This window comes from Lingula anatina, chromosome 10 (genome assembly GCF_051362555.1).
Source record: "Lingula anatina isolate TDL-2025a chromosome 10, LinAna3.0, whole genome shotgun sequence".
NCBI classification, from domain to species: Eukaryota; Metazoa; Brachiopoda; class Lingulata; order Lingulida; family Lingulidae; genus Lingula; species Lingula anatina.
Window position 1 is genome coordinate 5,685,856 of NC_141776.1, and position 16,052 is coordinate 5,701,907.

Genomic DNA, 16,052 nt, shown 5'->3' on the forward strand with positions numbered 1-16,052 from the left:
TTTAAAGGCTTTCAAACCAACCTCTTCTACAGCCTTCTTCTCAGTTTCTTTTTTCAATATAATTGCTTTCTTCCATTCTGGCACACCGGCCCACTTAATCTCTTCTTGGCGGCGACGCTCCTCTTCAATCTGAGGTATAAAAAGGCACAAATTATGCTCCTGCAAAATGCTCTTAAAAAAGCTCTGTGCATACCAAAAAATATTTGTGTGATCAACCCAAGACTGTTCCCCTCATTTTGAAGATATTTTCCCACCCAAAGGAGCATAAGACCAAAATATTATGTACATCTCTTGCACATTCATTTAAGTTCAGCCTACCTGAATTCAAGTTTATAGCTTAAACTTGGTGAAAATACTCAACAGAAAAAGTAGAGTGTACACTGTATTTATTCTTTGGAAACATGATTTGGGAAAAAGTGGAGGTTTTCCTTTTATTTTGATTAACACGCAAGAATATAATTGTGCAAGAACAATGACAATATTTTATCCAAAATATGAATCAATCCATTTTAATTCCCCCTGTATAATTGCCTTCACATTGATTTTTCTATTATAACAAAACTATGTTTAGTTGTACAAAACTTATAAGAACAGACACAAATGTGCAGAAAATCCTTGGTGTATCATATAATAAATACAATTGTTGCAGTGTGGAAATAAAAAGTCTGATACGGTGCTGCAAATACTGAAAATGCTCAACAGAGGGCACTCGATAATGAATCTAAAATCCAGGGATGGGAACTAAGGACCATAAAAAGGAGGAAAATCACACCAAGTCCAACGACTTTTTTTGAATATCTTTTACAAGTAAAAACAGAGGAAATTTATTCCTCCAGAAGATGATGACATCCCATCCCTGAATTTAATATACTACAGTGCAATATATAACATTTTATTACATCAGTTCATACGTTTATACAAGAAATTATTATATCATAAAGTATCATGCAAAAGAAGGCCACAAAATTACTCAATGACATGTCAATATGCTACATTGCAACATGAATCGGACTTCTCTTACTACTGAATCTTCACATACCTCTTTTCTCTTCTGTAGCCAAAATATTATATTCAAATTTTAGTGTATTCATATAATCCTGGCCACAGACTGCCTGCTTTATATTTCCCCAAGTGTTTTTTTCCAAATTAGGTTAATTTCCAGTCCATTTTCCATTGCATGGTTTAAACCTCTGAGCAAACTTTGACTTTTAATAAGCTGAATAAACTTTCACTGATTCATCCTCAGTAGGAAAATACAAAAGCACTTGTAGAGAAAGAGAATGACAAAAGATTTTACCCGGTCTTCCTCTTCCTTTTCTCGTCTCTTCTTTTCATCTAGCTGACGTTTCCATGCAGGGGTGCCCTCTACTGGGGCTTCTCCAGCCAACGGCAGTCGATTCATTTTCTCTGAAAAAATAAAAAAAACAATGATCAAACAATATAACAATGTATCACATGTATCGAGCTTCCAGATAAAAATAACAGAAATCAAGTTAATATAGCTGACCTAAAAATTCTTCAGCGAAGGTGAATATTCAAAACTGATTTTCAATCTGAAATTTAGATGTGAAAGGAAAAATGTTGGGCTGAGTGTAGAAGGAGCAGTCTCAGTTAACAGAATCAATGACTTATTCATTTGATTTGAAATAATTGACCAATTGCAAATGACCTCACCAAAGGGCAGCAAAAACTGTCATCAGTTTAAAAAAAAATGACGGATCTAGTCCAAAGAATGCATTTAAAATTAGTTTGATCCATCAATTTTTTTTAGATTTCTAGTTCTTCTCTCTCTTTCTCTCTTTTTTTTTTTTTTTTCAGTCATGTGAATTTGGCTATCTGGCGAAGCTATTGAAACCAAGACCAATGGGTCTCTTTCTGTTTCTTTACTTTTTGCTAGAGCCTCACTAAACCATGACAGGGTATAATCGATCATCATATACCCCATGGTACACCACCTACAAAGTTAACACATAACCTTCTCTCTCATATTTCACTTATGTCTACAGAGATTAGAAATTCAAGAATAATAAAAAAGGGAAAAAACGTGTGCATTACATTTCAATTCCAACACATGTTCCACATTAACAAAGTCTATAAAACTGATACATGCTGGCCCAAGACAAGCTGTTCTGTATATTTTAAGGCAAGCCAGACTTACATGATGTAATACTAGGCCTGATCAGACTAGGACTGACTGAGACCGAAAACCACAGATGTACATGCACAACTTACCATACAGTGTACTGAAATACAACATTGGGTCTCTTAACATGACAATCAATCCAGGATAATGCCTAAATTATCTATAGGGCTGGCTTCATAAAACAATTAAATTTAGTCAAAAAAAAATTAGTTGAAACTTTTGGACCAAATTTTTAGTCTTATTCATTTCGGGACTTTTATTGCATATAGCAGACCACTTAAATGAAATAATTATTATTTTGAAACATTTGCTATGTCCTTCTTGCTATAAAACATGTACAATATTTCATAGAATTGGACTTCTTCTAATATACTTTGCGTCAAAGTATACTATAAATTAGGTCTAAAATTTAAGACTAATTTCCCGGTCTCAATTAGCATAAGTCTGAGCAGGTCATTAAGCAGACATTTCTTGGTCTGTTGATAAAAATCAAAGAAGACACTCCCACAGCATCTGGCTTGGAAGACTGTCTACACAAAAAACATCCAATTATGAAACATACATGGATTACAAATATAGATAAGGTCAACTCAGATACATCAATTTCACACACTCGTTCCATCAGAAAAAAAAAAATTTATATAAGATATATTATACAAAATAAAAATCATGCAAAAGATGCACACAGTCATCAAGCACAGGAGTTTGTGAGGTAAAAAATACAAAATTCTCTAAATGACAACATATAATACCTGATATTGACCAAGTGACACTTTCTTCTTCAGCTCCTATTGTGTGTTGCCAACATGCAGAAAAAACTTAATTACAGTGCAATAAGTGTACAATTTTCTATTAAATAATTATCTAGTCACTGTTAAAAGGAAGCACCTTTAAATTGTTTCTGAAAACATATCAGTACTTTATGTTGTGAACACTGCAATTGCCTCTTGAGTTAATATGTAATGAAATCACAGAAACCCCCCAAAAAATTGTTTTACAGCATTACTTTAAATGTGCCATGCTCTATTATTATCATATTATTTCAGATTATATTATCATATATTTAATCATCTTTATTAGTATATTACTAGTCACTATTACTAAGAAAAAAAAACTTATTCTACGGCATTATTTAAATTTGCCATGCTCCATTATTACCCAGGGAGGTTTTTCACAGAAAGCAGCCCTTACATCAAGCACTTGAATTGCGCCCCTGTCTAACCATTTTTGTCAACTTTACTATGAAATAGGAAGATTAGATGCTGTAAGGTTGATAAAAATCTCTCAGCGCTGCCATTTTCGTATCATTTCTATGGCACTGTCACAATCTAATTGTGTTTGGATGCAGCACGAAGATTCACAACTAACACATCCATCTGCATGCTCTGTATTATAGCATGAGTTCATTTAGTTTAGTTTTCATTCCAAAAAGCAGATGAATTACATTCACAGTCCAGTGCCATCTTAGGTGCAAAAAGGTTTGTTACCTAAACTCACAAAATTACTTTCTAACATCCTGTAAACACGTGAACATGCTTTTACCAAAAAATATTACTATTGATTTTTCTCTCTCTCAGTTGATCTTTGCTTTGTTTTGCCAAGGTTTAAACCATCAAGATTAAGCTTACTGCTTGATTTCCTTGCCGAAATTTTACATCCCTGTTGCAGCTAGGCACCTGCATTTCACTGTTTACACACAAATAAACTTTTTTGTCATTTTTTTAATCTACTTCATCTTTTGTTTCTTACAAGTGCAGCACATTTGACAAAAACAAAATGCGATTCCAGATTTCCTATCATACCCAGTAAGGCATGGAGGCATTACAGCCACAACCAGACTACTATAATACTGTCACTTCTATTACAAGCAATGTCTTACATGTAAATCTTTTCCCTTTATGAATTTTTTTTCACCACATCATTCATATTATACCTGACTTATTTTCTGGTGACATATATAATCTTCTGAAATAAATTTCTTCTATCCAAAATCACCTGACAACATTTAATGCATTTGCTATTCTCTACATACACAGAAACCAATTTCTAGATATATCTCAAATTGAAAACCTCAACAAAGCCAAGATAAAAAGTTACAACTAGCATGAGCAGTACCTTCGGATCTCCCATATGGTATCGTATCTGGGTCTATACAATCTGAGTCCAGTGGGGGAGGTGGAGGAGGCACATTCTCCTGCTGATTGTCTCTACCGTACCCCTCATCTTCACTCAAAACCTGCCCCATGGGTGGGGGAGGTGGGGGGAAAGATGGAATTGGTTCCTCATAACTTTCGCCCATCATGCCTTTGAATGTGAATGAGTCCGAAATAAAACTTCCAAAGAGGCTTATCTTAGATGCCAGTTAACGCTCTCCAGTACAAGGAGACTATGAATAGATGTTCAAATAGAACTGAGCACGCCTTATGTCAGTGAGCTCGCACAGTTCTTTTCAGCTCCAAGGCAATCGCAGTAAAAATCCCGTAAGCTATAAAATCTCAGAGTGGTCAGATAGATATGTGTCCTCCACACACTTTCACCTATGTAATATGAATACTGAAAGAGGCACCCCGCCTGTCTTATAGACTTACCAATTGGAGGACCTACGACCTTTCAAGACATATGCTGCTCTCTGGGTGGTACTGCTGTGACATATTGTATATCCTGTGTTCAACATGAGTCCATCATACATATCAAAGGGCCCCAGTCATACACACTGGGCCACAGTAATGTATATATCTTCAAAGTTATCATGATCATAAATGCAATTGTAGGGCTCTGGTCATGTGCTATAGGCCCTGATGGTGTATATCAAATATTCAGTGTATGTATGCATCCTTTAGACATTGATTATAATATCCTTTATTTGAAATATATATGTCAACTGGGGCAATATGTCACAAGGCGCATTTAAAACCTACTTGTGACAGTTAAACTCAGTACCATACACTGTCAGCAATTTCTACCCAGTGACTGCCAACCTAATCTCCCTATTAACCCACCCAACATTCATGTTACTGTATTATAGTTCTAAGTCATCGGAACTGGGTTGTAGACAATATACAGGTATACTCCTCCAAATACAAGTTTCTGAAAGCAAATATTGCACATGCATATGGCTTAATATATACAGAGCTTATGGATGTTGTCTAATGCATAGTGTCCTTCTCTGCCTTTGACTACAGAGCATATTATCTATATCTCGTAGAAAAAAAGGTAAAGAAACATAAAGTATTATGTATATCTGGTATATCTGTATCAGGAAAGGAAAGAGTATATGGTGAGATGTCCAAACAGCAAACATCGAAGCTTTTGCCTACCCTGAGTGTGGGAGAGCTTGAAAATCAAAATTATATGCAGTGTCTCTATTCCCAGAGAGAGCATATACTGAGGTAGGCAAGGCCCAACATGATGCACCTTTCCTGAATCTTTGGGCCGAAGACAAAGCTATCATCATCATTATCATCATTATCATTATCATCACAATCAGGTAGGATTTGATGGAAAAAGCCAATATTATCAAACTGACAGCATGTTGATGTTTACTTTTTATATCTTTCATGAAAACTCATCCAAAATAAGCAAGGCAATATGAAGGACATGTAGGTCTAGTTATTGATGAATCTAGATGGACTGTTATGTGCAAAGCAACTTACAGAGGCTCTACCGCTATTTCAAAAGGGGGCATAAATATCTCATTCCCTCTTATTTTTACTTAATCTAATTTTATTTATTTATTTATTTATTTTATTTTATTTTTTTGCTGCATTAAGCCAGACTGAGAGAATTCCTTTGAGCTGCCAACCCATTTAATGTCATATAATGTAAAAAAAAAAAGAAAAAAAAAAAACAACTTGTACTATTGCATTCCTTGACATTTTCACACGGGCAGATTTTTAAAGTTGCAAAGATATAATACCAGTTCTGTAGCAGGGTGTGACTTTGTTGAAGTGAGGCAGATGTCAATATGGAAACAGAAATTACTCTGAAGTCAGCCAATGAAGCAACAGCTGCTGAACTAATACACTGAACTAGTTCATCACAGTACTGCCACTTCCTACTCCTGGACCACATTTGAATATTTTCATTCATTTATTTATCTGTAAAATGTGTGCTATCCAGTTCCCAACCGATCATATGGCTAAAGGCAGCTGTTATATGTAAATGAATACATATCTAAAACCCAACTAACCATACAATTGAAAGCAATGCTTATGTATAAATTTATATACATATAGTTAATGCACACACACAAACACACACACACACACACACACACACACACACACACACACACACATGTACAGACCTTGGCCCTGTGCATTCAGTGTATACTACCAGTAGTGTTATAAGGTATAATTTCTACAGTGCATCTATTTTGGTAACAGAAACAACCTTAAAAAACAATCCCTAACACTCTTTCCACTGGAATATGTATCCTCCCCCCCCCCCCCCCCCCCCCAAGAGAAAAATTATAACAATAAAAAACACAAAAATAATAATCGGAATAACAAACAGAAAACTACAGTATCTTTAATGTTTTACGGATAAATATCATCAGCAATACTAGAATATTGATTTTAGTAACATACAGTATATTGTGACAACCCTAGACATGCAACATTAGTATCAAACCATCATATGCAACAAATATGCTGACTTCACACCTGGTCCTTGGGATAATTCATTCTTGTATTCCTCTCTGTACTACATGATTTACTTCCCCCCTGCGCCACAATCAGATGAGTGTTAAACACACACAACATGTGTTATCTACATCTTATTATGACATTTGGTGGACACTTCTTTTGAGGTCTGTTTGTTACAGATTTCCAATTGTTTTTTTTATATATATATATACTGAATTACATCATTTTATATGTCTTTAAATTTTCACACGTCCAGTAACTTAGCAATTTACATGTAACAGGCATGGCACTGTTGAACTATAATAAAATACATATCTACGTGTAGTACATGACTGTATTTATAAAATCAAGTCAAATAAACATTGGTTATATAATATCCACAAGTACATGTATGTGCCCCTGACAACCTATTTGACTGTACAACTGCATCACATGCATAACATACATAATACTTATATAAAAGAAACATGCAAATTAATCTATTCCTATATGAATATTTGTTGTCCATTACAAGTTAATAAAATGGTAGTATGGTTCACATTGTAAGCAGTATAAATCCAATTTGAAAATGGATCATACAACTATTTCAATTATATTTATTCTTCTAAATTCCTATTCAGTTTAATCAATATTCAGTTTAATAAAATCAGTTTTCCTCTTAGCCAAACCTTTGTTTTTCAGAAATATCAAATTATTAAATCTGCAGTGGAGGTTATGACAATTCGACTCCAGTGACTTAGCCAATTTAAGATGCAACGAAGACTGCCATTATACCATAAGATTCTGACTATGGCAATTACTTGTAAAATTCAAACAAAATATGTGAGTTTCACTCACACACTCATAAAAAAATTAATTAATGAATTGATCAAGTAATTTATTTACAGATTATACCTGATCAAGTCTTAGATTTAATCATACATAAGTAAGAATGTATGTTTTTGTGAGCATTAAACATATTTTCCAAAAAAATAAAATGTCATACAAATAACCAAGGCATTTGAAATTTCAGTTTGATTACCATACAATACAATAACAGACAGCCACATGTTGCTGCATGCTAGGTTATTGATTAATGTAATATTGCTGACAGTAACACCATCGTCTCAACATCATTCTTAACGACACACCCTTGCTCAAACACAGCAATGATGTCCAGAATCATGTTCGACTTGTACACATACAAGGACAGAGTGGACGAAAATGATAATATTGACACATAGAGGGGATTATTCAAAATCACTTGGACAGGAATTATTTATAGTTTGTACAGCATTTCTGCTGCCTTTGCTATATTTAGTATTGACCTTGCCATTAGTATACAGCCCTTAAGATGTAAGGCGTAAAAATAAAAACAAACAAATATTGAGATATATATGAATAAAATAAATGTATATAGTAAAAATATCACGACTAACTCAGACAAAGAAACAATAATAGGAATACACTAGGATATAATTTTACAAACAAACTGATGCAGTACAATATCTATTTTGTTATCAGATGCTGATAATTACAATACCTTGGACTGTCTCAACCACATCCTCCATTTTGATAGCTTTCTTTTATAGAAATGATAAAAACCAAAAATTATAAACAAGAAATGATAATTGCAGGTTTTGCTCTATTTTGCTCAAACAAATGAAATAATACTATTATGTCTGTATGGTCTGTTTATGATGTGACAGATCAAATGCTCAGATTTAATTAAGTGAAACAGAGAAGCAACTGTTGCATTGTTCATACTTTCAGTCTGCTAAGAATCTGTCAACATTTGTTTTCAGCTTGACAAGATTTCTTAGCTAGTTGTCACTGTTACAGTATTATTTTTCAAATTTCACAACTTTAATTTGTCACAAATTTAGTATCACATGAACTGAATAAGGGCCTTCTTTCTACCTGTTGCTTCTGAAGATGATTGAGTGAATTACCTGAACCTTTCTGACAACAAGAACAGAACCTTTCTGTATTAATTTCTCAGACTGTGTATTAGACATTGTTTTGAATTACCAGGGTATTATCAGTTTTCACTTTAAATTATGATTTACCTCTTTTTTCCAAAGTATTCATATTGCATCTATAACATACCAAAATATTTATCTATTACTGACGAACAATCGTTAAAGCTAATTTTGATTACTATAAACCCCCAAATACCTTCAAGCTCAGAACCTGTAGTATCTGTCAGAAATCTTGTTCCGTAAACAAACAGTAAAGTTAATGAGCAATGTAAGTGATCTTCACTGTTGATCCTCCTGCCAGACTATTACGCAGGTAGTGGCTGTGTGGAAAGGAAAGATGACACTCAAGAGTTGTCATCAGTATTCTGAGGGGGGAACAGGGGCACCTTGTTACACTCCAGGGTGACAAAATTCTGCATATTAATACAAGGCTGGTTTAAGTCAAAATTACATTGCTCTAGCAGCCTAAATTTTTTGTCCATTACAATATATCTGATGTTCCTAAACACAATATTGAAACTGGCATTAAAGATGCATAGAAATATACAAATTTTGTCAGTTTGGAATCCTACCAGTCTTTTTGCATTTTCTATGAATTGTTATCAGCACCCAATTGTTAATTAGCTCCTAGATGCTCGAGGAGGTGTGTCAGACAATTAAGCTGATTTTACCTTAGCGAGAAACCTCCCACAGAGTCAGACCGACACAGCTACTAGCAGTCTCTGACTGTCTTTGCCGCTTCTCCCCAGGTTGAGCCTCTCCCAATCCCTCTCTGTGTTTATATGTACGTGTGTGTTTCTATGATAAGTCTACCAAACCATATACACGTAACTGTTTGTAAAGACAATATCGACTTTTAACCTGAAATTACTTCATCAAATAATCAGACAAACTGACTGATTAGGCGGGTTTCCAATTCTCTCAACACAAATTGGTCTCTATAAATTTAATATCAGCTATGTACAATTTTATTGTGGTCTTGTAAAGACCCAATTCACAGTCTTATTAAACTGATCTTTGTTACTGCAGAGGAAGGATGACAAAAATGAGACCCATTTCCAGTCTGAATCAAGCCTTGTCTAAACAAATGGGGGAACAGATTTAGTAAGACCTATTGCAACTGTATTTCCAGTCTAAAGAAGGATCAGTCTAAACAGATAAGGGATGACGTAAGTAAGACCTATTTCCAATCTTAAGTAGACCTTGGCTTAAATCTGATGAGGGGCGTGGCAAGTAAGTATGATTTTACTGATCTAAGGCATTCTTCATCTGAGCCAGCATGATTTATACAGTCATACTGTCACAACAATCATATGGAATAAACACCACCTTCTGCATGCATGCAAACCTACTGAGGCATAATCTCTTCCTTGATTCCCTACTCATCAATATATAGTTCATAGTTATTCTTTTACTCTGTATATGTAGCTAATCGCACACAAACTGCAAGTAGCTATTACCTTTCTTTCTCTCTTGAATTTACATATACCTTATTTGCACAGTTTAAAAGAGAAAGAGAACTGGTTAGTGTACTGTTATACATAGCCTAAGTAAGTGACTGGGGACTTGCATTTATATAATGAATTAATAACGATTAGTATAGAACGGTAAACAATGCTTGATTCTGATTCATTCAATGTGGCCAAGGATATGAAACCCTATTAATTCAATTGGAGACCGTGTATCAATGACAATAAATTAAAAAGAGACTATACATCAATGACAATATGATTTAATAGGAACCAATATGTCAATGACATATAGCTTCTGACAACATATTATAGTTCACATAAATACCCTGTTCTTTATGATATCAGCAATATAGTGGTATCACCTAAAAAGGCAGGAACAAATTACAGTAGGCAACATATGCATCACATGCTTCTCTCTTTAGGTTAGAAGTCATGCATATCATCAAATATAAAGTCTGACTCAATTTGAGAGTCTCACATGATTTATATGAAAGCATTTAACTTCATTCACATAATAATCATATTATAAGGCACAAGCACATGTATCAAATGAGAGTCCTACCTGTTGATTCAATGCTGTATAATTTATACATTAGACCATATCCCTTACAACTTGATACCTGTAAAACTATTTTACACTAAGCCTGACAGCACACAACATTAAGCTAAGTAGAAAAATGCAATGTAAAACGTTAAAACCTCATCTCTCCTTCTTCTTCATGTTCATGGCGCCGTTTATGGGCAATCTTCTCTTTGTTAAAGCTAACACAATAATAACATTACTGCAAAGTGATTACTGCTGTTTGACTTAATTGGTCATTAAAAGAGGCAATCTGTTGAACAATTAGGTTAATATTCTTTTACCTGGCCACTGCTGTGTGTGATATATCACAGAGGTTGATAGAGGCCATAATCTGTGTCTTCCAGAGTTTTTCAAATTTATACTGCTGGGCATGTAAATTTTTCTGACAGCCAAAGATGGCCAAACTTGGAGGATTGATCAACAAAGCTAATTTGGAAAACTGTCCAAAATATCTTTGGAACACTACTGCAAAGACACACCACTATAGTGTTTTCATTCAACAGGGGCATCCAATTATTATTGAAGTGAGACTTTCATTGTCTTTTGTGCAGTGGTCAGGCTTGTGGATGGAAGGTAGGGGGTGGCGTGAAAGAAATACCCTTTGAAATAAAAGGGTCTGCTCTAAATCAAAGTTTGATCTAGGTTCACTTCACAAGCTGGGACAATAAAGGGGCAAAAAATTCCATGTTGTGGGGCGAAAGATCACCCTTCCCCACCTTTAAGAAATTGCTGGCCAGAGGCCAGAACATCTAATTAGTGTTGGATAACAATCACTGGGAACTTATAGAATTATTATTATTATTATAGCAGCTGAACAGTGACATGTGGACTTAAGATTGTGATAGGGGAGCCTACAAGTCTTCAATGTGCCCAGATGAACCACACAAACCATGACGAGTGAATAAAGGTACAGGTTTGGACTTCAGAATTAAATCTTAAACATGAATATTTTACAACAAAATTTAGGTAACACATATACCATGACCATCAAAAGGCAGTTCTCCTAGGGGAGGAAAACTGACTTCACACCTAAAAAGAGTTTCAGAAATTATCTACAGGGCAAAAGACACTACCAAAGATAACTGACCTTTCTGAGTGGCTGGTCCGGCAGGTCCAGGCATGTCTGTGGTCACTATGGCTGAAGACACTGGAAAGAAACATACATGTAAGTGAAATTAAAAAGATGTACTCAAAGGGGCCATTCAGAATAGACGATCCGAGTATCAACTGGTCCGAAGATCAAATATGGCAGACCTTACATGAGAGGAAGACTGCTTAATCCTGTAATGGTCTCTCCGCCTCCCCACACGTCGGGTCAAATGGAGCCGAGATTCAATTACTGTGCCCCTGCAGGAACGACACATAGGGAGGCGCGTGAGAGGCAGAGAGACCATTACAGGATTAAGTGGTCTTACTTATATGTAGGGTCCATCATATTTGATCCTCAGTTGATACTTGGATCTTCTATTCTGATATAGATAATCATAGATAACACCGAGGCTTATATTAAGAAATGGAAAAAAAGATGAAGGGATGTACACATGATACCTAGAACATCCCCAAAAACTACAATGTACCCCTACCAAGGGCATAGATAGAATGATTTTTTACTAGAAATTCACAAATACCTGCTGTATGTTTCTGATTAATTCTTTAAACCTGTCTATAATGCCCATGCGACCAAACTTTTTGCATAGAATTAATGTTGTCACTCAGCTGCATGGCCTATATAGTATAGACTACCCAAAAGATCAGCCTTCAAAGAAGATGGGAGGGGGGAGTGTACTTATTATGTCCTTGAATCAGCCTCAAATCAAGGAAAAATGTACTATGTATATGGGCCATTTTGTTAAGCAAACAGAGGTACCACAGCACCTTGTAGCATCACTTAAATTATAAATAAAGTCCAAATGCTAGAATCTTTATCATAATGAACTCCACATGTATGTGCATATTTGACTTTTGTTTCTGTAACATCATTTTATTTACAGAGGTTATATTCTATCTATTTTGTTGAACAGCATGATAAACAAAATCCATAAGCATTTCGAGAAAGGAAATGATGGTAATCCTGTACAAATCAAAGATATACAAAGTGAATGGTCATTATCTTCATGCATTGTACCACAATTAATGTCAGCTTTATTTTATAACTTGCATCAATTTAAGATACAACCTAATGCTATGCAAAAAAATTCTGGTTAGAGAAGTGTGACAAATTCATAACAGGTATAAAAATCTGATAATCTTCACTTTGACTTTGAAACTTTATAAACAATGACTGCATGGCCACAAATCTACAGTAATACCAGTACAATCATATAACAATTTGATATAACAATTCATGTCATATTTTTACTGTACAAAACAACCAGAACAAATAATGCAATGTATATGTACAGGCATGGAAAGCTACTGTAGCCAACGAAACTTAAAAAATACATGTCTGATATCATCAAACTTCTTCCGAAATCTAAGTATTTGCAATTTGTCTTCGTACATGTACCTTGCTTGTACCGTTAACTCAGATCTCTGTTGCCCAAAGTCACATATACACTACCTATAGACCCTGGATTAACAGAACCAGAACAGGTAGCAGGCGCAGACTGTAATAACCCATTAATTTTCTCTCCAAAAACTGCAATGCATGGTGGGACTATTAATGAATTTTTTATGAAATGACAACGGCATGGTTGGGTTCTGTCTTTGGCTTCCATTGGTTATCCATACCGGGCCCCATCAGAGTGGGCATGTGTCATGGCTATGGATTCTTTTGCTTATTTATTGATCACGTAATGTGAGGTCACTGCAAGCCTCAGTTTTTCATTATTGGGTGTCAAAGTTGAAAGGTAAAGGCTGACCCTGGCTGCAAGTCTTATGTAGAAGACCAATATGACTTGTACTAAGACCACAAAGGCAATGCAAAGGCTCATTTAGTCCATTATTTCACATTAACAGCACACACTTATTTATTTAGCTGTTACAGTTTGTAGAAAGAAGAAAAATGTTTATTCATAATTTCTCAAAGAAAAAAAAATGATGAAAAATTAAATGGGAGAGAGGAAGAGAACAGGCTTTCATGAGTAACAAAAAATAATCAATCATAGTATCCTGAATTCTAAAATAACCTCTGTAAAATATAAATATACACCATGCTCTGGAAGAAGAATAACTTCCTTCTGATCAATCATTTTAATATACTGGTACACACCATCCCAGGCCAGCAGTTTAAGACCAGCTCACACTTTGAACAAGAAGCTAAGCTATCAGACCTGCAAGGCTGGCATCATTAATACAGTAGACACTTTGACCCAAGACAAAAATTGGTAGGAGTAAAACATGAGACCAAAATAGAAGGTTCCATTCAAGAACAGTAAGAGCAGCCACTAGTCTGTGAGGCCAGTAGCCGAGCTCCCTGCTCACAGTGTGAGCTGGCTTCATACACGCAGCAGACATTGATTTTTTTCAACAATAAATTTCCCATTCAGGTCAAAATACCTAATAAACCCAGCATGCAATATTCATTGATTAATTGATTAGTCATCAAGTTCATTAGAATCTACCTGCATTGCTTTGCCTTTGTTCTCTGACTTTTATACAAAAAAGGTGTAGAGGATAGGTGGATATAGTATTTACATACTAGTAGTCCACAGGTTGTTGGTATTTTATGTATTTGTTTTAATAATTGGCTTTGTCCAATGGCACTTGGTTGTAATTGGGATAAGTCATTGGCTTTCACAATTTATATCTTTCTATAACATTTTTCCACATTTCACATTTGGGGAGCATTTTGAGCACTCTGACTATATGGCTTTTATTTATTTATTTATTTATTTATTTATTTATTTATTTTAATTTGAAACTTTTTAATTGCCATTAATCAAAATTAAAGAAAAGGTAGGTTAATAATAATAACATTATGGACATTCACATTTACTTGCGATTACTGCCAAACATAACTTGATATTTTTAATGTGAAGAAAAAACTATTTGGGTATAGGAGAAATCTTTCAGTTACGTATTTTTTGTTCACCTAAAAATGTCAACAAAACATACAGCTGTATATTAGAAAACCTTTTTAAAAACACAATAGGTCTTCATTCACAGACTACATAAGGTAAATGTTGTCACTGTCAATAAATAAATAAATAAATAAATAAATAAATAAATAAATAAATAAATATAACAATGCCTAAAAAAACTACCACAACCACTACACTTTATTTTAATACAACCAAATTGCTTGCATCACGGCAGCACATATATGCATGAATACCAATAGATTTCACAATTATTGATAAGCTTGTAATCAAGAATTCTGATTGAACTCCAAATATTGATCATTTCTGTCCACTGATCAGTGTGGTTTCAGAAATCAGCACAATAGCAGGGCATGGATATATGTAATTTATTGGCCACTATACAGTATATATACATTGTATATTATTGAGAGAGAGAGAGAGAGAGAGAGAGAGAGAGAGAGAGAGAGAGAGGGAGTGAGGGAGGGAGAGAGAGCGAGAGAGCTAACCTGTGGTTTGGGCATTATTTTTCAGAGTTTTGGGTGACACAGGTCTGTTACCAACTGGTACCACTGTCACATTTGGTCCTGAAGGCGATCTTGGGAAATCCGAGGCACCTTAAAAAAACATAAATAATCAAAACCCCTCAAATTAAAGAAGTTGCTCTAACATGGGTATATTACGTAATAACATGCAGTCATAAACAAACAGCAAAGACCCAGTCTTGCATAAACAAGAAATTGCTGTTTAATATTGCTACAATCAATTTATTAATATGATTTTTATAACTCTGTGTGCTTTGTTTGAAAAGAGCTCTTACTCTGAATTACAGAAACAAAACCAAATTTTGAACAAACACAAATTCCAAACTTAGCAAATTCTTAATATCTGAGCAAATTTCAGTTCTGTAACAATTATTATTATCATACCAATTGCGTAAATACCTTGTTGGGTATTATTTATTTGTTCTGTGCCTTCACCTGGTGACAATGGACCCTCCTGTTTTGCAGTGCCCCCTGGTGGGTCTATACTGGATTGTCCTGTGCCTGCTACTTTGCCAGTGCTGTCTGGGCCATTCTTCACCTTTACAGAATCTGAAGTCATTCACAAACATTTATAGACAATGTAACAAAATTCAAGATCCAAAACTGTTGTTTAATATACAGTTTCAGCTATTCTTAATGATTGACAGATATATTGCTTTTCATGATGTTCAGAAATTTGCTTT

The 16,052-nt window shown here is 34.8% G+C and overlaps 1 protein-coding gene across 5 annotated transcripts in view; it reads right to left on the reverse strand.

Annotated features, from left to right (window-relative positions):
* LOC106170228 (unconventional myosin-XVI) overlaps nt 1-16,052 on the reverse strand; it is a 101,080-nt gene that overhangs the window by 4,128 nt on the left and 80,900 nt on the right. For 3 of the 5 annotated variants that reach the window (XM_086997959.1, XM_086997957.1, XM_086997958.1), the window contains exons 35-40: nt 15,769-15,918; nt 15,334-15,441; nt 11,893-11,952; nt 2,896-2,931; nt 1,298-1,407; nt 22-129 (exon numbers count right to left, since the gene is read on the reverse strand). In XM_086997959.1, coding sequence (XP_086854085.1) covers nt 22-129; nt 1,298-1,407; nt 2,896-2,931; nt 11,893-11,952; nt 15,334-15,441; nt 15,769-15,918 — 572 coding nt within the window. The remainder of the gene's footprint in view (nt 1-21; nt 130-1,297; nt 1,408-2,895; nt 2,932-11,892; nt 11,953-15,333; nt 15,442-15,768; nt 15,919-16,052) is intronic. The other 2 variants (XM_086997961.1, XM_086997960.1) reach the window with 2 other exon arrangements.